General features: G+C 37.3%; 1 protein-coding gene across 3 annotated transcripts in view; it reads right to left on the bottom strand.

Annotated features, from left to right (window-relative positions):
* The window catches only part of BZW2 (basic leucine zipper and W2 domains 2), a 58328-nt gene that overhangs the window by 18112 nt on the left and 15746 nt on the right, over window positions 1–24470 (bottom strand). For all 3 annotated transcript variants that reach the window (XM_068935027.1, XM_068935028.1, XM_068935029.1), the window contains 5 exons: window positions 16435–16499; window positions 10508–10684; window positions 9240–9343; window positions 7992–8057; window positions 1753–1888 (listed from right to left, as the gene is read on the bottom strand). In XM_068935027.1, coding sequence (XP_068791128.1) covers window positions 1753–1888; window positions 7992–8057; window positions 9240–9343; window positions 10508–10684; window positions 16435–16492 — 541 coding nt within the window. In that variant the 5' untranslated portion in view covers window positions 16493–16499. The remainder of the gene's footprint in view (window positions 1–1752; window positions 1889–7991; window positions 8058–9239; window positions 9344–10507; window positions 10685–16434; window positions 16500–24470) is intronic.

Raw genomic sequence — 24470 nt, 5'->3', positions numbered from 1 at the left:
ACACGGGTGATAAGGGTACACTTAACCCTGACGAGGTCTCAGCAGTTACCTTGACACTTCTCCGTCTCTGCTAGAAATGTATTAGACATCCCTCAAAGGCATTTTTCTTCCATATACACTTCACACTAAAAGTGAGGACAACATTGAAAAAGGGAAATCCTAAAAGCAGCCCAGTAATTGGTAACATCCCTCAAACTTGATAGCTCTCCTGTCAGCAGTCTACCCTAACCTCCCTTTCAGCCAATCCTTTACCAACATTACAGTTCTCATTCTGATCAACAACTCCTTCAGCTCACTTATTGTTTCTCCCTGTATTTTACTAACATTTACCCTCACCTGCCCACACCTTTTTTTTTTTTTTTTAATAAATCAAAGGAATGCATCACATTTATTCTTGCACAATTTAGTTGTTCTAAGGCTTGATCTTTTCTCTATTTTTCATTTATCATCACATCTTTAATTACTCTTCCCTAAAAAGTCAATAAATGTGTTTGAATAGACGACCTTTTTCTCAAATGCTGACACAGCTACTTTTTTGGTAAATATCAATTGATAGCCAAAGGTATAAGTGAGCTGCTGACAAACCTTTAGAGCTCCTAGAAGCACAAGTTCATAATGCAAATGGTATTTTTTCAAGGACTTCTAATGCAACGATTGTATTCTTAAAATGTTAAATTCAAAGTATAACAAATTACTTGAGTTTTAAAAATCACGGTTTTCAGATGCCTCTTGTGTTCCAGTAGCTAAAAACAGGCTTTCATTTAAAAACATTACAGCCCATTATCCTAAGACATAGATTAGTGCTTTTGTTTGGATTTTCTCCTAGTTCAATTCTGATTGTGAAATCTGTGGGTGATGACAGAACAAGGCTGCAGCTGTGGCTTTTCTTTCTGTGGCATTCAGAAAACACATGCAAGAGCATGCTGCAAATGAGAATGCTTTGTTTATGAAAGTCGAAGAATTTATGAAAGAATATAATATAACTTTCACTTAAAAAAAATTATTTTAGCTAATACATAGCTCTTTCAAAAAATATTTCATAAAAAACTCTGCAACATTGGCAGTGAATTTACAATTATTCCAGGTAATCAGTAAAGGGCAGAGAAAAAATATTGTCAAGTAAACATTTGGAAAAATCAAGACTCTCAAGTGGATGATTATAAATCAAAAACAAGAAAGAAACTTCACTGCAAAAAGGTACCATGTCCTAAGGATGGAAGAGTGATTACCTATTGTATAGTAGATGCAAGTCCATGGCATAGCAACAAACACTGATCATTACTGGCATGAAGGCAAAACAGAGGGTTTGCAGGTTTTTTGTTTTTCTTCTGAAATACCCACTTGGGCTGTATGTGCTCTCTGTCCCACTTCACACTCACATGCACAAAACGCTGGTAACTCTTGAAAAATGGTAGTAACTTTATCTCAGGAATAGATGCTATACTTCACATCTGTATAACATTATAATAATTCAGAGAGATACTAAAGTTACATGTAAATGCGTGTGTATAAATGTATAACTTCTAAAGAACTTACACACTTTTTTGTTTGTGCATTTTTGTTGCCATTTTCCTACTTTTGACTGCCTTCTTGTTGGATTTTGGCACGTATGTTGGCTTTTGCTGTCCGTGTATACTTTGAAATACTACATTATGTTGAACAGCTACGGTCTTCCGACATTTAAAGGATGCTGCACAAAATATACCTCCTATTAAAGCTAAAGTAAGGAAGAAAGACCATACAGAAAATTACCTTCTTTGACTATATTGTCAGTGAAGAGGCTTGTTAAAATTGTAGCAGGAAGAGTCCCATTGGCTAACAGAATCCCACTAAGCATTGCCAGCTTTGTCTGTTCCGTTTCAGAAAAGGCTTTAAGAAACAGCAGAAGCTGTGGGTCAGAGAAGGAAAAAAAAAAAAAAAAGATACATTTGAACCATAGACAACAATAATAAGTAGAGAAGAATATAATGAACAGTTTTTTTTCCCCCCCAAGTCCCACTGTAATTAATAGCAACGTCGAAATCTGTCCTGAAGTATGCAGTGCTATTCCACTAGTTACTTAAGACTTCACTTTCCATAAGCATACAAAGATGTGGAGTACCGCCATACAGACAAGGTCTGTCTTGTCCAAACATAGATACATACATGTAGAAACAAAGACATTGTGAAATACCCAAGATCTATGGAAATTAATGGGAATTACTAAGAAACATAGACTTGCTGATTTCAACAGGCTGGTAGGAGCCTGCCCATTCACCTCTTCAGGTTTTGAATCAAGCCCTACAGTTGCCGTTCCTTTTCTAACTTACAAAAACTATTATTCATGCAAACAAGAACGATGCTTTATTGGATTGGATTAAAGATGGAAAAAGTTCCCTGTTTTCCTTTTGGGAAAGGGAACGCAGAGCACAATTAAAGAGATTTTCTATTGGCCAAATCAAAAATAATTTGTAAATTCATACATTCTTCAGAAAACTGACAAAGGAAAGATGGTAACACCTCATCATTTCCATTACTATTTACAACAGGAAACAATTAACTCAAGGAAAAGTACAAATCTCACTGAAGTTTGAAGTGCTAGAAGATCTAGATTAAGCATTTAACTCATAAAGTTTAAAAATAACAACTAAGTAGTGACAATGATATTGATGATTCATTCATTTTAAATATTTTAATATATTAAAATAATGACTTTTAAAAGTTTACTGATGCAGTACATGAAATCTCCTTTCCTTCATACTGGGAATAAAATCGTACAAAATAAGATTTTGTCAATAGTATTTGTTATTGTTAACAAAAATGTGTTCTTAACACGTTAACAATCATAAAAAGGGTGCTGGGAAACAGGATTCTAGATAGCAAAGGGCAGCTTCATTCATTGCAAAAAGTCATTGAATCTATCAGAAGCTTATGTAAAAATTCACCAACAAGAAAAAAAAAAAAAGAATGTAGGAATATATTTCTGAAGCACTGAATGCAGTGAGATTTCACAAATCCGGGTAACTAATAAAGTATGTAGTTAAAACACATTGATTGTTTTATGAATACCTCTCTACTCTGTGAACAAGAGGGGGAAAATAACTTTTCATTCATACTGTGGTGCTTATATAGCATCAGCTTTAAATTACAGTTTACATAGGCCTCAACGATTCAACCACAGAAAAATCATTTGGCTTTTATTGGGCTTCTGCCATATTGCAAAACACAGCCTTAACTTGAAAGAATAAATATGAAAGTATACAATATCAAGGTGTAATTTTATTTCAACAAACTGTGACTTACAATCACAAAATGTAAGAAAATTTCAGATGCAAATGAATAGAATTATTATTTCCTAATACATGGATGAGAAACAACTGACATGCTGTATTTCCAAATGTAGCAATTAACTGGTATATAATGGTGCAGAATAAAGAAACTGAAGGGTCACCTTTAATGGGAAGATTGAAATCATTTTTACAGAATTTCAATATAAACCTAGTGTAAAATATTTGACTGAAGGCCTGGGTATTTCAAGGTTTTTTTTTTTTTTTTAATGCAAGCTTTATCAAGAATATTCTACCAAACCACGATCTGCACGAGAAAAAAGGTAAATCATAACTTCTGCTCTTTAGTGTAAGTACTGAGGCTGAGATTGTTAGCAAAGATGAAACCGCTTTAGTTTTGCGGCATAAATTGGTGTGTAACATACTTAACACCTATTCTTTCTCCCATATAAGCAACAAATAAAGATCTTGATTAGAAGGTGATCACACTGACTATTTCAATTCATTAGACCAGCTTTTTAATTAATTTCTGAGGTGTAACCCACACTGGCTTTTGTCAGCAACGTCCAGACTATGACCAGTGTTGTATCCATTCATGTCAGATCTGAGTCATGAAAGCAACAACACCAGTAATTCCAGCAGTAAAACGAGAGTTACACAGTCCAAGGTGGAGAAGAATTCTAAGAGATACAAACATCTTTACCTATCAAAGGACAACAGCAGTAACATGTTACTTTTACTCAGAAATGCTCTGTGTGCACATGAAGATAATGCAAAAAAACCTCTCTTTCTATATAATATTAATTCTAACAGGGAAAAAAAAAGATCGCACAACTTTAATACAGTAGGAGAGAGAGAAGAACACCCAAACATTTATCAGTTCAGTTGAGAAATTTGTTTTTGTTCAAATGTTTCGGAAGGCCTGAAATCATGTATGAAGTTCACATCCTCATCCTCCTCCCTTCTCTTGGGAACATGCTTCCTGCAAGTCTTTTAGAATGAATTCTAATTATGATGTTCTTGAACTACACTCCACTGCAGTAACTTTGGAGCAGGGGCCTGCTTTTCTACATGTCTCTCACTGCCTAAAATACTGTGGGTGCTACTAGCATAATTTGTTTTATTAATATTTTGATATTAATATTATTATTTTGATAACATACTAATAACCTTGTATGTTATGTGTCAGTTTCTTCTGTTCAAAGATATTATTCTATACTTTCACGCAATTGCAAAACATGGCCTAATTTAGGGGGACACTAGGTGATGGGAGGAATCAAAACCTTTAATTAACCTACTCAGGAACTATCAAGAAGAACAAGAAGTTCAGTTCAAAGCTTTTATTTTAGATTTTTACTGCTGATTTCTTTAAGAGGGCTTCTGTCATCATTTATTACAAACCTCTACAGGAACTCACCAAGGGTCCAATTTATTTCAGAATAGCACCAAACCACCCACAAAGTTCTAAGCTGATTCTTACCTGCTGTTAGACAAGCACTGGTATTACTGCGTTTGTTATGAATATAGACTGTTTCTAGGCATAAAATGTGCAATTCTGGCTCACAGTGTTGTATTTCTGTCATATCTAAAAGAACTCCCACCTATTTCAGTGGGAGGTTAGAATGCCTAATAAGCACAAGATCAGACCTAATGTGCTGTTACATGCTATTTTTGCCCTTAAACAAAAAAGGTGGTTTTCTTTTTTCTTTTTTTTTTTTTTTTTTAAAGTTACACAAGTTCTGGGCATAAAAGGATATATACAACTAAACAAAAGATGTAAAGATGTATATAACATTAAACAGCATTCAGAAATACCTGTGTCTCTGTTCTCTTGCAATCTAGAAAACTTAACAGTGAAAACTAAGAAATTCTATCCATACAGACAGTATGGTATCTTATCATATCTTCATTATCTGAAGTGGTCTGTTGCTTTAGTATTTGACAGTTTGTTGACAGTTTGTCACATCTGTAGACGGTGCTAAATTGTCAACAATGTAGAAGGCAGCTAACACAACAGATACGTGATGACTGATTCTTACCTTTTATCTAGCTGATTTAGAGCATCTCTGTTTACTCAGAATTCTAGTACCCTTGTATCTCACAACTCCCAGCCTGATTTAGGGTTCTTTCATTAGGGAAACAGAAACGTGACCAAAAGATCTCATGACCTCTCCCAGTATTTCAGATACTCTCATGTAACTCAGTAATTTTTTTTTTAAACAAATCTAAGACCAAAAATGTAATTATCTGTATTTTATCACAATTATAATGATAAACTATACAGAATGCTTTACTAGTTAAACAAGTTAGCTGGAAGAGTGAGCACATAAAACTTCTTACACAGATTACTAAAAACTCCCTACTTAAGCATGCAAATACACTATATAGACAGCTCATATTGCACGCTTCATCTACTGACCTGAACAGAAATCATATGTAAGAAAGATGAACACAGATTTGGGACCGAGGATCTCATTTAAATTACTGTAAAGACTTACCACAGGTCTGTGCAGTTACACTGGGAAGTGCTGATATGAACTTGAACTGACTGTGTTAAAAACTAGCAGGTGAGAAAAGCACTTAAACAACTTTATCTTCTATTGAAATCCCTTGTACAAAATAAAAATTCAGATGTACAGTTTGCTTACACCATTAGAGGAGAAAAAAATCTTTGCAATTTTGGAAAGAGAGAACTAAGAAAAAAAATATCTGAAAGCCAGAAGCAGGCACAAAAGGTAAAGGTGCCCAGAAATAATAACGCCCTTAAAGAAAAAATTACGAACTGGAAGACATAAAGCAAACACCTGCATGAATACTGCCATCTGAGGCAATCTCTCCTTAACGAAAAGTCCCACTCACACCATCTGTTTCCTTAGAGTGAAACTGCTGGTCTTGCTTTGTTTTTTAGCAAGACTCTTTCTGCAACAAGAGCTACTTTCCCCTCAGCGCTCTAAACTGCTTAATGAATCTGCCAGAAAAATCACTTCCATTGCTGGGATAGCGACCAGTGAAATACCACACAGGAGTCACTTTCTGGCTTTTCTAACTGCAGTCTAGGTTGGCTGCCATTTGAACTACTAAACCTTGAAGGAACATATACTAGAAATACCAACATACCTGTCCTGTAGCAGCAGCTACTCTCACACATATTACTGTGCATATTGATAAAAGCATTAAATAATCAAAACCCAGTAGCCTTATTGGTCAGAAGACAGTCACTTGACATTAGATTCACAAAAACAGGCGGAGGAGCAAGAGAAAGAGGTGACCAACTGAAAACAGTCTTCAAGAACTTGGCCAAAAGGCCAAGTCTTCAGGATCTACACCAAGATTCTCACAAGAGCACAGAGCTATAGCGGTGATGGATGGACAAATGCAAAAATTAACTCCCACCCTAGGAACAATATGCGAGCGTAATCATAAGATTTCTCATACGAGCTGTGCTCTGACTCAGACACACTAACTCTTCACAGGGCCTCTAAAAAACAAAAAAAAAACAAGCAGAAAAACTAGAAAAAAATCATAGCACTGCTGAATACTACATAAAAATTACCTACATAAAGATGAAATTTGCAGTCTGCAAGGTGAACAAACCCACTCTGAGCTCCACGCTGCCACGGCTTGCATGCTTTCAAAAGCTTTAAGTAAGATTTCAAGTATCAAAACCAGGCAAGTTACAAAAAAGAGGAGGCAGTTTGAACTGACATGGCATTCGCTTAATATGCTGAACGCTCTCCGCAACTTGAATGCTATGAGTCAGCATTTCTCATGTCAATGATTATAGTAATTAACAGCAAGAACATTAGATCTGTGTGGGGAAAGAGGTAAATTTAGGTCTTTAGAGTGAGGTATTGAGCAATCAGCCTCAATTAAAAGGCATTCTGGTCACAAGTGCAAAAAAAAAAATTCCTATATGAGCAAGAATATATAAATAAGAGCCAAAATCATTCAGAAGAGAGTGCTGAGGCATCACTCCAAACTTGCCCTCACTTGACCCTTGTACTGATCTTTTTAATGCTTAAATAATATGCAAATATACTTTTAACTTATGGCATAGCACTGTGTTATTACTTATACAGGCCAGTAAAAACAAAAAAGAAAAAGATGATATTCACATCTGTTACTAGGAACTTAAAACAGTCAAAATAAGTATTCATTCTTCTCAAAAATTTCTACCCAGATTTCTCCCGTTTCCTTAGAATTCAGTATCACAAGACAAAATAATATCTACAAATATCCACAACAGTTTAATGGGCAAACCCTCCGAGAACTCTGCCAGCGGGATAACAGCTCTCGTCTTGCATCTATCTATGGCCTTAAATTCAAAACTTGTCATTAGAAATCATTCCACAACATAAGAGCAGTTTAGCACTCCTGCATCCAGTGCTATTTTGCAAGGCAGATCTGCATTTATTGTATGGAAAAAACACAGAAATTTGTTTTATTGTCAGGATAGTAACACCTCATCACAGTGTGAGCCATACGCCCAAGTACATGGAAGTCCTGCACACAGAAGGTGAGGTTGGTCAAAGCAACCAAATGAAGCATTATTTCAGAATTACTTTAGATAAAGTGCTACTAGAAGTATTTTCATGGAGCTAGTGTTGCAGATAAAAACGGTAGATTACACCCTCTTTTCCAGCAGAGCTAAATACAAACATCACATTACATTATATATAGGATAAAAGATGCCAGCCTGCAAGAGGAGGCTGCTACCAACATTACCTTTTTGATTTCATCCTCAAACGCCTTCTCCAAATACTTGTATCTCCTGATAAGTTTATTGAAGACCTTAAGATAAACATAGATTAACTTTAAACATATAAACATCGTAGCCACTCTATTATAAAAAAGACAAAGGGAAACAAGACTGATACTATCAAATCTGTAAAGAATGTCTTCAGCTAATCCACGATGAGTTGTGGTTTTTTTTTTGTTTTTTTTTTTAAGTATATACACAATAGGAAAAAAAAGGTAGCACCGGTGGCTCCTCCTACTTTAATATTCTGCTATACAGGTTTTTTATTATACATTAATAAAGACATTGTTTTCAGGAAATAAGCAGTCAGCAGCATGATATTTGTGCAATCATCTGTTGCATTGTCTGGTGAGTTACCAGAAAACACCCATCTCTGTGTTAGGTTGTTCAAAACTGAAAAGCTAGAAAACAAGTTTTGCAATTCTTGCTTTATACAAGCAATGTTCGAACCAAAGAGCATTTATTACAGTCTGAGAATTCTCTTGTTCCCAGTTCTCAAAATTTTGTTTCTACTCCCCTTTTTAGCCTATTTATGGATAGCAAAAACAGGACAGGAAGGGGAGAAGGGGGAGGAGGAGGTTAACAAATACAGGAAATTTCCACTGTGCACCCTTCCTCTGACAATGCAGCTTTCTGGGGAAGCTGTCAGGTGTGAAAGAATAGAGCGAGGCAGTGAGGTAGCACTGCTGAGTACCTCCACTCAGTGCAGAATCCTTATCAAATACAAGTAACACAAATGTCTGCAAAACATACTACAGCCACGGAAAGAGGAAGAATGTTTTATAGAGCAACTTTTACAAAAAGTATGCCTCTGGAAAGGTTTGTTTGTTTTTATCTTTTTTTTTTTTTAATCCCATCATGTGACCAAAAAGTCATGAAAGCAGGAGAAACACAGGTGCAGGGTGCATTCAGATGGGAGACGGAGAGATGCAAAAGTAAATAAACAAATCACTACCCTCACAGCAGACTGAAACAAGTAAGACAGCTTTCTTTAATAGCGTGACAGAACTGTGACAAGCTCCTAGACATCTTTTTTTCCTTACCTAAAAATTATAGGTTAGAGGGAAACAGGGCAGATTACTGCCTAACTGAATTTTCAATTGCCCTGAAATAGCCATTGCAGGCTAGTCAATCTGCAGATGTCCCACTATAATCCCTTTTCAGACATAAATGGAAATCAGTAATCAACAACAGGGTCCCTTAACAGTCCTGACCTGAGCATAGTTTCGGATGGCATCATGATCTTCATCTGCAAAAAATACACAGTGGTTGGTCATCTTGGTCTTGTCATTGTCATCTATGCGTGTGCCTCCAGGAGCTAAAAGAAAGGAAAATACAACAAAATACAACAGCAAAACATTTGTCTATCTAGAGAATCTTCCAGAATGATAAGATTCAACAAGTCTTATATTAGTATCACTGAGGGAAAAGGTAGAATGAGAACTGGCAGGGGAGAGAAAGGAATAGAGGGCAAAAAGACAAAGCCAGAGCTCAGTTAAGCTGTAGTGGCACCTGACAAAGATCAGCTGGCCAATATGCTACTACATATCAGATCATACAGACCTCTAAGGACAGAAAAATTCAGGTCACACTAAGAAATCTTAGCTGCTTTTGAGAGTATTGGGTGTGATCAAGTAAGAATTGGTTGGAGCATAACTGATATCCTTGCACTTATTTTAACTACTACTTTAAACACAATAACATAAATCTTTTCCAAAGCGAAAAGTAGTAGCACACACTGTCACTAATTTGAGGGCTTGGAACGTGCTCCTAACCTCTCTAATTCTTACTAGCCCCATGTAAACGTTCAAAAACACTACTGCATAAAAATTTCTCCTGAATTATTTTGTTGAGAACTTTTAAGATCCTTCCACTGGCTCTCCATTTCTGCATTCCCTCAAATCTTAGGAAATAGAAATCTTTATTTCTTAAATATCAAAGAGTAGGAAGCATGAATCAAACTGACATGATCAGTAAAAAAAATGCCAGTTTATTCTAAATATAGAGGAAGGAAAAAAGGAATGTTTTCCCGCATGCTGCCGCTGATACCTGGAATTCCCCATAAGCATCTACAAAGCCTCCTCATTATCCTTCAGTTCTTTTCCTAACTTGCCTGTGTTGTAATGTCTGCAAAGAAATTTTTGCAACAGCTAGTAACCCGGCATGCTGTATTGCATTTTTTAATGCTAATAAATTCTCCCATTTCCTCTAGTCAGCCTCTGTCTTTTTCTTTTTTGTTTTGTTTATATGTTGTTTCAGCTTAGACTGAAGGTTTCGCACAGCAGTATCCATTTTCTGTTATACTTGCAGAATGTGTTGCACAACCAAGTCCCTAGGTATTACTGCACTACATGTAACAAGCAACTCTACGATATTAGATCCAAAAAGTATCTAAATAGTTGAATTGTAATATAGTCCATAATTTCCACTTTGTACAGCAAGGCTGATTCCCAAAATTCTGCACTGATACACAGCATTTTACCTAGCATGCTGCCAGCTACCAAAATATCAAAGAGTGTGTCAGCATAGCGGCGATAATCAAGCCGTGATCCTGCTGCATCCAGAAACTTGGCTATAGCCTCCAGGTCACTCCCAGCTTCATTGAGGCCTTGGACAATGGTATCCCTGAAGACTGTGGGTTCAAATTTCTCCTTTTCATCTGAAACAGAGAATAAGGAAAAGAAAAAAGACAGACACTCGGTTTTTAAGTTTTCTGTTAAACTCCCATACGAATAGCAATTGAAATGACCGTGGCACACAAACATAATTCTTCCCATTCTGGTCAACACATTGTGCAAAAGTTTGTTCAGTTGGCTTTTATCAGCTCTGGAAACTTTGCAGCGTTTCAGCCTTGCTTCCTTCTCATCTTCAGCCTCAAAAAAATACTCACACACATACAAACAAACAGGGATAAATAAAAAGGGGGAGGGGGCAGCTATTGGAATTGTTTTTGAATTTCATACTCTTAAAATCTTCAGCAAGAGCAGTATTCCATGTGCACACTTTTATACATCGTTAAATTTGATAGCAGAATAAAAGATATGTCAATTTTGTCTAAATAATCTCACTGTAGGAACTGGTTCCTACATTTTTCATTTCTCAATAATTTTCTTTAAATAACTAGTTACATAACTAAAACGTTTTCAAAAAAAGAGAAGTCTTCAAGAAGAGATGACATCAAAACATTTATCAAAACAGTATTTCTGTAAACGTTTAGGATAGTGCAACATGGTATAACCAAGAATTTATTTTTCATATTCACAGACATGAGCAGAACTAGGAACACAGAAAGGCACTGCTAACAAATTTTCTACAGCTGTCCCTTGATGAACTCAATTAACATAAAGCGACCAGACATCAGCATCTCTAAGTCCAGGCCATTAGTCACAACAGATGTAACTGCAAACTCCTGATAAAGCTGGGTAGACTTATACATACCTCCTACTGCTTTTTCTTGTTGACTTTTACTAGCTTACTATATACACGTGAAGCTTCTTGGCAAAGCAAGTCCTGACTATACCTGTGCACATATGGAATGTTTGTTACCATCAGAATAACTCTGGACTTCAATCACATAACTGCAAGGTGTTTTGTGGCGTTCTAAAAAGTTTTAGATTTTTATCACTTGCTAACAGAAATGTTGACACAAGTTCCTAAGAAACTTGAATATATTACACCCTGAACATAAATCCAGAGGTTTTAGTTACTGAGATGAATGAAAATTGGTAAAGAAAAAAAATACAAAACCAAAAACACTCACCTGCCTAAACATGTGCTAATGCAGTCTGAAACTTGACAGATGCAACTTAACTTTTTTTGTTGTTGGAGAATAAGTTCTAGACGTTACACATCCTCTCACCGCAGGTTTCCTTTCTCTGCAACTCAGGGTGCAGCTTTTTAACCCAAATATTAACCTAAACTAACCACAAAATATCTTGACTTCTGATAGTCTTCCTTCCCTCTATATCCTTCCTACCACCACCACAGCCTTCAGGCAATTAAATAATGATCTTCTTATACACAATGTCTACTTTTACCAGCTTTAATATTGTTCACATAGAAACATTTGCATCCGTTTTTCTCTGCATCTGCTTGCAGTGCAAATACTCCTTTGGATGCATCTTCAGTGCATCACTTGTACTTTCTTTCCCTCTTCCAATGCTTCCTTTCTCCTCAGTAACGCTCGTTTGGAAAGCACAAAGCAGTGTTTTCCCCACTTAGTCACAGATCGTTTGGAAGCTCAGGGGTAACTCCCTAACTGAACTGGCACATCATTCCACAGAATCTGGTGGTCATGTCGGCAACAGCAGGTCCAGTGCTGTCTGTGAAGCGCTCACAAGCATTTTCTGCACTGAAAAAGCAACACATTACCTTACTCTCCAGAAATTCACGGCTATGCCTAGCTTTAAGTGGCTCGTTGCTTTTATCACCTATCCCTATGGGGCTTGGTCCTGTATTCCTCTGAGGCAATAGCGAGGACTACTCAGCTCCATGGACACCCATATACATGCTCATGAAACCACCCGTTCCCAGCGCCAGTTCTTCCTAAAAGGACGCACACAATCACAGTGCCAACATTCAGCTTCTCCTCTACCATCCAATAAATCACTTGATAAGTCCCTTTTCTGGGCTACCAGTGACTTCTTCCCAGGGTTTTACTTCACCCTCAACCTCGGAGATAGTTAGGCTCTCAGTCGTCTTATTTTTACTCTCAGCCTTGATCAAGTTCTACAGTCTGTCATTTGAGTAACCATCTTAGAGATCTGCAAGGCATGCACATGGTGGACATGCCCCAGAGGGCTGGGTGGGAAGCTGTAAGAACATGCCTTTGCTCTGGGAAAATGCCTACAGAGAAACACACTACTGGAATCCCACTGGAGCCATCAGACTGTTCAGTTACCAGCTACTCAAGTCCACCTCTCTTCCAACTTGGCCTATTAAAACAACCAACAAACCAACCAACCCACAAACAAACAAGGCTTTTCCTTAAGTACTTCAGTATGCATGCTCCAGGCAGTTTTATTTGCACACAAGAAACACAGCTCTATCCATAAATGAGTATCTGAGTATATTTATTCTCTTTTGGGTTAGCATATAAGTATGCATTATTGACATGGTAGAAAGCATGCTTCATGAATCATTAACCAGCAGACATACAGTCTTCTGTCTTAAAAGAAGAGAAAAAAAAACTATTTTACTTCTTCAATTTTATTTTTGTCAGAAAGTTTAAGATGCTCTGGTGTTTAAGCTGAAAGATATTATATGCTTGGTACCATGAATACATGGACCTCAGTACAAACACAAACACCATGACTAATATTTGCTTAGCTATTTTAAACAGATTCTTCCTCTGCCCCAGAAGTTCTCCTCTGATCTGAAGAGCCCTACTATTTTCCTGCCTACTATAATCCAAAAGCTTACATAAGAAGGGCAGGTGTATTCTTCTTACTGCATGAAAAGTGATTTATAGCACTATCGAAACTTTTTTCTACCAAACTATTATGGTGAAGAGCAACGTGCTGATCTAGTACAACAGGCTGAGTAAGAAGCCATCATGAAGAAGTGGTGACAGTACGTTGAGCTGCCGAGCACATAATCACTAAACAAGCAGTTTCAATCATGGGCTAGTGGAGGCAGGTGTAGCTTGCAGATGTGATGCACACAACATCCAGCACAGCAGTGCTATACAAGCTTTTCATTTTCATCATCTTCCCAGATCTTTATTTCCCTTCTTTTGCTTCTGAGGAAATCATAAAATACATTTATATCTCTCTCTCTCCTTAAGAATTAATCTTAACTCTTCAACTGAAGGCCCACAGATTTATCTGGAAGAAAGCCATGAGACGCCCAGTTTGGTTCCACTTCTGAGCTCCTCTTACCATAAAAGTGTTAATATTGGCTTTTTACTAGATAATTTTCTTCCTGAAAGAAAGTAATCAGCATTATTTTGCTCAGCTTCTTTTTACGCTGCAATTTACTTTTCTCCAGTCTCCTCCTAGGCAGTATTAACTCTATGTGATCTATATCATGGGAACAAATTTGGGTCTCTGGCAGTGCCTCACTCAGCTTACTTCAAATACTATGTATCGTTGGTTCCTGCTAATACTTCAGCAGACTTTTTGTCCTGTAGGTATCTGTCAGCTTTCTGGATATGCAGTAATTCCTTGTTACCGACTGGTACTTTTGCTATTTCTACTTCCTCCTCTTCCATTTCAGAATAAACAGAGACAAAAAGAAGGAAATTTGCATGTATGTAAGTCCACGCAGTGCTCCAAAACAGTCCATATCCCATGTAGCTGTGCCATAAACACAAATCCTGGTCAGATGCCAGCTACTGTCAAACATACAGTATTCAATAGATATATAGATTATACTAAGAATTAAGCAAACAATTCTTTATCCAGATCGCTAAAAATTTAATATGGAAATGTAACAAGTCTCCTTGACTCAGAAGGTTTTTCCATTTACACATTAGTTTTCTTCCTTCACATCTTTTTAAAGTGATTTTAATGCCTGCCACTACATATGCTAGAGAGGTAAGGCTGATACCTTTTATTAGGTCAACTGACAGAGCTGGAAAGAATGGGATTTACAAGTTCCTCCTTCAGGTCATGGTCCTCTTTTAAAGATATTTTAGCCACTAAGCATGCTTTCAAGCTTAAAAAAAAAAAAATAGAAAAAAACAAAATCTTCCTTTCCGCTGGCTGAAAGCTCAGAAATTGTTCACATTCAGGGATTAGTTGCAGCTAGCGGATCAGTGATGGACCATGCACGGCCTATTATTTTTATTAGTCACTCAACTGAAGCGTCACGCTTCTCCATGCTCCGAGTCAAGTAAACAGCTCAATTTGGGGATAAGAAAAGCATTTACCTCAGACTGGCACTGCCTTTGGGAGCAGTAGAGGGGGGCAAAAGTATCCTGACATAAATCAACTGCTAAGAGTAAGCAATCAGCTCTCACTCAAACAACTCCCTCCCACATGTGTGCATTTCAGACCCTCCTAACTGCCTGTGACACACAGCAGATGAGTCCGAGGACTGAAATGCTACAACCAAATCGGTTGCTGAGCTCAGTCGTATCTGAGTCAAAATTATTGACTCCTGATATATCGGAAGTTAGAATCAAAACAAAACAAAACTAATCTTATCTTCTAGTCTAAGTCTTAATCTGTGAATTAAATCTACAGGGCTAGTACTACCTGTGTCAGAGCTACAATATAAAAAAAGTATATATGCACACATACACTGAAGGGCTAGGAAGCCATTTCTCTTCCTCAAGGCCTCTGCCCCTAGAAAAACTAAACAGCATCTACAATTTTTTATAAGCAGCATCCTCAAACATTAGGGCAATTATTATTTAAAGAAGAGATATTTATCCTTTATATACATAAAGAAGTGTTTGCATGTTAAGATTTCTATATTAAAGTTGTTTAATATCCCAAATTCCATTTTAAATAACTTTGTATAATTAAAAAAAGAAAACTTAAATCCTCCCCTTAACGAAGTCTTTTCCTTCTTCCACATAGTCATCCAGTATACAGTGCCACTTCTAATCACCTTAACAAAAATTTAACAGATAAAAAATATGTCTGTAATTCTATGCCTCTTTTCTTTAATTCAATTACTACTTGTATTATAATAGATGCCAAAGCCCAAATCAGAATTAGGACCCATTATACTAAATACTTAACAAAACGTGGAGAGAAAAGAAAGTCTTTATGAAAGAGAACATTTTCTAGTTATTTTTAGCATAAAATATATGTACCATAATTGACTAAACTAGACTGAATAATACATTTGATAATCCAGTCGTATTCAAATCTGACTTGCACTTACTGGTTGATCTGATAGAGCTATTCTTTAGGAACTGTTAGAGAAACATATCTAGATAAGGTTTCTTAAATTAATCACCTTTACAAACATTATATGATACATGCATCAAAGTAAGGGCATTTGCAGTTTAAGAAATTAGTTTGACTCAAAGAAATAAAAACAAAAATCAACTACAAAAAAATCCAGATCCAATCCTCAAAAAAAAATTGTACATTTTGCTTCCTTAACTGAAAGTGACATTTCAAGAAACAGCTGAAACAAGTATTTAATAAGCATTTTTTCTAATATGTAAATATGTTAGAAACGCAATTAGAATTCAATTCCTTGTCCAAGGCTTTGAGAGCACTAATAGCAATTACACTCAAGCTTGAAATATTTTTATAGAAAGTCCTACAATACATACAGCAATATATCAAAAACTTCATTGCTTTGCTAAAAATAATGATATTCTTAACATTGCTGAAGGGGAGAGAAACCTTAATCCTATTAAACTTTCAGATAGCCCACATTTTGTTTTATTTTCCTCTTTGTGAAAATGACTAAAACCAACAAACAAATATATATAACTTAACCTACCCCTCTTCCTAGTTTTGAACCGCTGGCCTGTTAGCACCGGCTTCTGATTCTTATTCATAAAATTTCTGGAGAGGAAAAAAAAAAGAAGAAAAAAGAAAAAGGTATTTTTATATTTACAGTATATTTACACACAATAGTTTAACCTAAAAGCAAAACAATCATTCAGTGCAGTAACATCCTTCCATATGAAAGGGAAAGTAAGCTCTTGACATGCATTCAAAGAATAACTGCGTTATTTCAAAGATGAAGAGTACTACAATTGAAGTATGACTTCAGTGAGATGTGCTTCTCTCAACACCTGGCTGTTAGTATTCCTGTTGGTGAGGGGAAGGGAAACTTTATGCTCTTCATGGAGACACCCTCACTTGGCACACCTGTGCAGATGCATAATGTAGAAAGCTGGAAAGTAAGCAAGAGCGGAACTACTGCTCCTGTCCTCTGCCACCTTAGCATCCCTTTGCTCATCATCCATAAACACGAGGAATAGACCGAAAAGCCAGTTCTCCCCACACAATACTAACTTAAACCTGAGCAGGAACATAAAGGAGCCTCTGTTCCCCCTTACAGTCAGGAAAGGGGCACAACAGGGTAGACCATACAGCAAATGCAGAACCTACAGCATGCACAGAAAATGCTCTGAAACATGCCTGAGAATTAGCTCCGAGCGGCTCAACATGGCACAAGCCTCGTTACTCCTCACTGGGAGCCTTTCTGCTGTCAACCACCCTGGGCAGACAAGCTCTGAGGGTTACACATGGTTCCTGCTGAAGAAATAATGATGGTCTAACCACAAAGACAATGTTTGAAGCATCAAAACCCTCTTAAAATTTTTTTTCCAAGCACCAATACGTTTTAGAAACTTTCACCTCCTAAAACCCTGTACGCGTTCTAAACGTAATAAAATATAGCAAACTTTTCCTCCATCAATTTTGGGTACAAATGCACAGTTAAGGAGGTATATGGCACAGCATGCAACAACAACAATTAGGCTTACATTACTTCAGATCTTAACTGCAAATCTCAGCATGCAATTCAAAATAAATCTGAAAGTATATATATTAATGCCATTTTATCTAAAGATATAGTTAAAATCACATGAGACGCAGCTTGTGCAACAAGTAGCTAAACTGACAGATGAATACCAACAACCATGAATACAATCAAGTCTTGCTGCACCTAGTAGTTGTCGCACTTCTCCCACTCTTTCAGTCTTCCTCTTGCTCTGCCAACATTGCTAGTGTTAAGACTAACAGCCTGTTTCACAACCTGCAGATCATTAGGTCAGTGTTATATATGATTTCCTCATCCAGAATTAAGCCTTACCATGCAAGAGACTGTCCTTTGGGCATGTTCTAACAAGTTTGATTTTACATAAATTTGTATTATTTTTTCTTCATCATGGACTCATTAAATTAAAAATTTAATATAAGAGACTAATACTGTTGCAGGCCTAGTTTAAAAGCACATACCTTTGCCAATACTTCTTCCTACCATGCATAAAGAGAAATTCAAGCACCGTGGCTAGAAAGACTATCAACCACACATTACTATACAAATAATGGTCTCTCTACCCCTAAGAGCTCATTCAAAGACTCTGTTAAGACTGCCCTAATAATATAATATTTTCACACTCATCAGCCTATTTTTCCATTTACCATCTCACTAGCTGGCCACTTCAGCAAGTGTTTCCAATGTGTAACTCAACAAATCAGTGCTCTCTAGTCTAGGTCTACGATTTATCTAGGGTTAGAATATGCCAGCATGCATGGGAAAGAGCCAGTAAATTTCAGATTCAAGGCTGGTTTTGCATCCTGCAAGTCAAAAAAATTAAAGAGTCACAGCTAGAAGCTAAACTGAGAGGTTCACATTCGTAATGGAGATTGTTATTATATAAATTTGTTTCAATAGAGTAAAAAAAGCTACAGTTTTAACAGACTAAGTTAATTTCAAAGAAGATGCAACACTAAATAGCCTTCTGGAAATGATTTTGCCCATCTGCAAAGACAGTTAAAACTGTCAAATCATGGTGTTATGGGAGCTCTCAAAGTGCTGAAGGATCCAAGCTTCTCCTCACAACAGAGGTCAAAAGTCTCTTTTCCTCTGTGACCATGAGCCTCGCAAGATAAAGAGAAAGCCAGCCCTTCCCCCCCACTTACCTGTCTCAGTGACAGAGAATCAGGAGCTGCTGTTCACCCTAGTTAGGCGGATAACCTACCAGTCAACAGTGATAAGCAATAGCATAATTTCTAGACAGATCTGGCAAATTTATCTGCTTTGTCTCTGTGATCATCAATTATTTGTAAAAGACTAATCTATAAAGTGTAATATGCTCTCAGGTATTTCTGATTGTTTATATGCTTTGCTAGCACCCAAGACACCTTATCCCTTGTTCCGAGAATAAAAATGTTAGCTTCAGTTGGTTACAGGAGGTGCCCCTGATGCTTGGGAACAAAGTACCAAGCAAGACACACAACACACATGAATTAATTCTGCAGTCACTGCTCTTTCGGAGCATAAACAGGCCATCAGACTAGTATCGATGCTGCTCAATACCTTAATGAAAAACCAGAAGCCATGGGGGCAATAAAACGAATAAAGACATCTGATCTCCAACCCAGTGATATCAGTATGGTTTTCCAGCTGCTATAAAGATAGAAATGTGTATGTTAAGTTTCTAGTGCTGGACTTTTTTTTTTTTTTCTTTCCTCCTTTGATGTGGTGTCTATTTCCACTACTAGAAGAGCTGCCTACACCTGAAGCTCGACTACTGGATTTTAAAACTGTTTTCTGTAAATATAAGATATGCCTTTTAAGACAGCTGGGAACAACAACAACAAAGTAAACCTCACCGCTTGTGGCAGATTTAGTGACTAGAGTCAGTTCAGTGCAACAGAAGTCTCTCGAACAGTTAATTACTAGGCACACAGGATCTGCCTTCATCTATATTTAGCTTTAAATACATTGCACTCTAATCTGCTCCAGCGAGGGGCAGGCTTTATAAGGCACTCCCTAAAGCACTGGCCCAGGAAGAGAAAAGGCACTTTCATCAAGAAACTGCAGAAGACAGCCTAAGCAAAACTGAACCAGTGATCTGTAACACAAGCCTAGGACGCACCTGCACCACATATAACGCCAGATACTGCAAACAAGATTTTATAGAGCTGTTGCCACCCTAACAGGTGTCTGGATGAGTGTTAAAAATTATGAAAGTGAATCCAACGCAAAAAACTATCTATTTTATTCTACTTAATGAATATGCACCTCCTCCTCACCCCCGACCACTTCCGTCCTGCTCTAAGTTCAGCATGGCAGCATTCAAACTTGCAAGGAACATTTGATTGCACTGCAATGCAGCCTGACTATCAAGCGTCACAAAGCCTAATAACCATGAAGACCTTGAACACATAGTCTCCGTTCTAAGAGTTACAAGGTCTGGATAGCTCAAAGCCAAAGGTAAGTTTTGAAATGCCAACTAGATAAGTAATAATGGTTTCAGAGGCCTAAAGGTATAAGTGATGGTTAAAGGTAGACATGAAACACCTTCTAAAAGAAAACCCAAAACAACAAGTCATCCTTGTATCTTAGAGCCCAGCGTTCTCCAGTATTTGTATGAGTTGCCAGCAGAAAACAGGGCAAAAGATGTGGAAATAGCAGCTCCTTTGCACAGCTTTTTCACAAACACCACTGCTCTATCAAAGATGGGAGAGGTTCAGCAATAGCTGCTTTGCTCTTGATTCTCTCTTTAGGAGCTAGAAAACCTCCTATAGAAAACTTGTGAGTTCAGATCCCACATCCAAATATTAGGCATTTCATAAGCAGATATCTCGTAAGCAAAGCTGGCCTGACTCAAGCGGGAGATGTCTGACCACATTACACAACAACACTTCACACACTGCAGAACGGATTCATGTGAACCTCACAGTGTCTAAGCCTGCTGGTAACTAACCTGCAGCTACAAAAATTCATCAGATAATCAAAAACTGTATGACTTAAATAGTTTCCCAAATTCCACTCCCACTCTTGTTAAGAGGCTTCTACAAACTTCTTCGTATTTAGATTCGTATTTAAAAAAAAAAAAACATACAGGTTGTTGAGTTGCTACTTTCTCCTGACCTGTCTGAGGTCAACGATTTCAGCTTTCTCCGCAGTTGTTCTCATTTATAAAATAGAGCCTGAACAGTTAAAATGAGACTGAGGACACCTACAATTACAGCTATTTAGCAGTTTCTATAATCGATCAATCCTTCTCACACAAGTCTTTAATAAAAACAGCAACAGATTTTTTAAAAAGTTACTGTAGAGCTTCAGCAAGTTTGAACCAAAAATGTAGTCTTTTTTCCATACCACAGAGAAATTCTTATGATGATTAACTCCTAAATTATTTGAATCCTTAATAAGGCTAATGTTTCTGCCAAGCTGAAATACTGAAAGCATTTGTTCTTGGAAATATATAGCTCAAATTGAAATAAATAAATAAACACTGAAAACCTATATCCATATCAATTCTTTCCCCCCCCCCCTTTTTTACTATCACTTTGCCTTACTTATTTTAACAAAAATCTCCAAACACTAACATGCTAATGATGAATTCGGAAACAGTTGTTCTACAGCAGCAAAACTTTGCTGCCCTAGTTGCAAAAAGAGGAAAATCAAGGCCAGACATCAAAAAAGAATAACTATTTAATAAAACTCACTGCTGAGCTTTTATGGTTGTATGTATATTGGGCATTTTAACAAAAAGCCCACAGTGGCTGGCTGTAGCCCACAGAATAGCCAGTCTTGCAGGCTGCAGCTGTAGCGCCCTGTGCTATATTGGGGGGACTTGTGTGACCATGTTTGACTGACACAGTGCTGAAAAGAGCTGTTAGAGCATCACCAACCCAGCACCACGAGCTCTCAAAAGTACAGATGCTAGCAAAAATTACTTCCATCCACCTTCCCTTGCTTAGACATCATATAAGATATTAGCACACGTTGCATAAAATAGAAGCCAAATAAAACAGAAATATAGATGGTGTTTCTATCAAAATATGTATCAAGGTCAGTCTTCTTTCCCCAGAACTGGAATATCTAGGAAATCCAGAAGTTTTACGGGGTCTTTTTCATTCAGGATTGCTATGAGGTGTTTTCGTCCTCTTACCATTACAGTTTCAGGCTTCTGTTTTTGCCCCCCCCCCCCTTTTTTTTTTTTTTTTTAAGTGACAAGGCAAGGGGTTATGTTAAAAGCAGTCTCCAGAACACCAGTGACGCAGAGGAAGAGCTGCCCTTACAATCTTCCTAGGGAGGAAACACGTCAATATACAGGGAGCAGCTGTCTCTGCTACTCAGGAAGGCAGCAGACGTTTAGATTATGAGCTAACAAAATCTGTAGGTAGAAAACTCATAAATCACGTTCAGTACAGAAGAATAAAGCATTTTAAGGAGACAACAGGATAGAGCAGATATGATGTAGCCACGGGTTCTTGCCAAATTCTTGTCAAGCTTCCCATTTTCCACTATGGTCTTTAGCCAGTGCGGGGATTCTCTCTTTTCCTCTTTTTCCACAGACATTTCACAATGAATTAGTACAATGAGAGCAGAGCAAAAGCAACGAACATCTGTTATGCAACCTGCACAGTTGTTATAGCGTTCATCTCACTGCAGTGGTGACAGTTACAGCTGTAAAACATTTTCTGTTATAACTCAGTTTTTACATACTCATAACACTAAGAAATTCACCTTGGGTACTGACATTTCCCAGATTTGGTCTGTGTGAAGGAAAAGTTCTTTACTTACACTTTTGAGCCAGTATGCCTGCTGACCAGTATTATGAAAAGTAGCAGTGATACTCCCTACAGCCGTCTAAGGTTACTTTGTCACAGTTAAAAAATAGGTAGAGCTTTTTATGTGCTTATTTGCTGTTTCTGAGGATTCTGAGGGTTAAGGAAGGGAACAGAGCAGTGCTGCAACAAAAAAAACCCAAAAAACAAAACAAACAAACAAAACCCTTCTCCTTGTCCTCCATCTCCTTTCCTACTGAACAACATTGTGCTTTGGGAGTGACTAAGCTAAACTGGTGAGACCAAACACCTTCACTTAGGGATGAGCTGCAGTGAAACAACCTAAATTTTCTTTACACAGATCTACTTACACTATCTCATCATCGTTTTCCTGCTCTTGCCCTCTGTTCCCAAAATGTAGAGCTTCCACAGACTAGTAACGTAAGGGTCTGTAACTTTAACCATGGTACAAACCAGGAGAAAGAACACTGGAAGCCATAAGGTTTATCTTGCTGTTTTGCCCATAGAGGCCACCGTTAGTTAGGAAGTTTACAAAATCTTCAATACAAAGATCTATTAAAACAAGAATCAGATTTTCACTATGTTAAAATCCCCTCACTCAAATTTATATTCCACAAGTGAGCTCAACGGCAACATTTAGGGACTAAATAATTACATTACTATGTGTAGGTTAAATATAAGCAACCTTGCATTCCAATATTTACTTGCAATTACACAATCCTGTTAATCTATGTTCTTACTGCTGAAAAATGCACCTTCTGTTATGGATTAATTTTGCTTATGGTATTACAGCACATGAAACAACTTGATACCGACCTTTAATTTCATACTTGGAAGAGAGCCTTAGTTACCAGTGGATATCATGTTTAAGAATATCTGAAGATAGTGTGGTAGCAGGTTTTTGACAAGCACTGAATACGCTGTCTTTCCCAAAATAACTTTCCAGAAGCTCTCAAGGGAATTGATATATATATTTTAATCACAGGATAGTGTTTAGCACACTAAAGAGTACATGTCCACTCTAATAAAAGTGCTTGTCACTTATTAATATGTCTGGTGCAAGAGAGAAAACAGAGATGAAACAACTGGAATTTGTTTCAGACTGTAGCAAGTACTCAACCAGTCGGAAACAAATTCCGAAACAGAATGAAACTTACCACACACTAAGCAGAAAAAACCAAAAAGTTTCGCCCATGCAAGATTATCTAGCCAAGAATTCTGGGTAATCTGTGATTAGTTATCCAATGTAATAACCACATAAACCCAGACATAAACAAGAAGATAGATTCATTATAATTTGCACTATAAATCACATTGCCTAACTGCCAAAATGGGGCTGTACATGTTTCTTGAAGAACAGTCAAAAAGTGACTACCACCAACTAATGTACAATCAGACAGTGGACAAGAGATACAGCTTAATGTACTTATCTCGGGAGAGCGGGGCATTTCTTAGGTCACTGACGAAGAATTTCTAAAGATGATGTTCAGCTGAATAACAAAGTAAAAAACAAGAAACCTCCCACAACCAAGGCATTCCAGATGCACTTCACAAGGTCAAGACAACTGTAAATTGAACCACTAGTCAGTGGACTTCCGTGCCTCATATTCAGTGACGATCTCAAATATGCATGAGTTACAGCATAGTCAAAATGGAGAAACAAAAATTCTTAGTCTTTAGCAGGTGAAAATACAGGTCCAGAAACTCAAGTCGAACACACAGGCAAACACACACACAAAAAGTCATCTTCCAGGAATAAGTGTTCTTTTAGCAGCTATGAGGAAGAATGAGATATAATTTTTCAAGGGCAGTGTATTAGTAGGAACTTTTCAGTTCCGAGTTCTTCTCTTAGACTGCTTTGCTCCTAATTGAAGTATCTCCGGATAATGGAGACTGTGCTGCAGATCAGTTCATATGCAATGTTCATAATGTATGTACTTCATAATGTTAAGGCAACGGCTAGTCATCCACCTCAAAGCTTGCCTGTCTTGCCAGCAGAAAAACCTCTTAGAAAAAGAAGGGGATAAAAATGATTGGCAGAGATCAGGGTCAGGCTAACTTAGAAAACAAGTAGAACACACTACTCCTCTAAACTTCATTTCCAAGGTATTTCTTCTTATGCAAGACACCACTTGCATAAGACTGTACAGATGTTAAAACAGGATTCTTTAATTCAGAGGGACATCAGTGGTACTATTTATTCTAAAAATATAATCATCTCAGCAGCCACTGTAGAAATGATCACGTTAAAGGAAA

This window comes from Struthio camelus, chromosome 2 (genome assembly GCF_040807025.1).
Source record: "Struthio camelus isolate bStrCam1 chromosome 2, bStrCam1.hap1, whole genome shotgun sequence".
NCBI lineage: Eukaryota > Metazoa > Chordata > Aves > Struthioniformes > Struthionidae > Struthio > Struthio camelus.
Note: the sequence above shows the minus strand (reverse complement) of the source record. Positions and strands in the feature narration are given on the sequence as shown.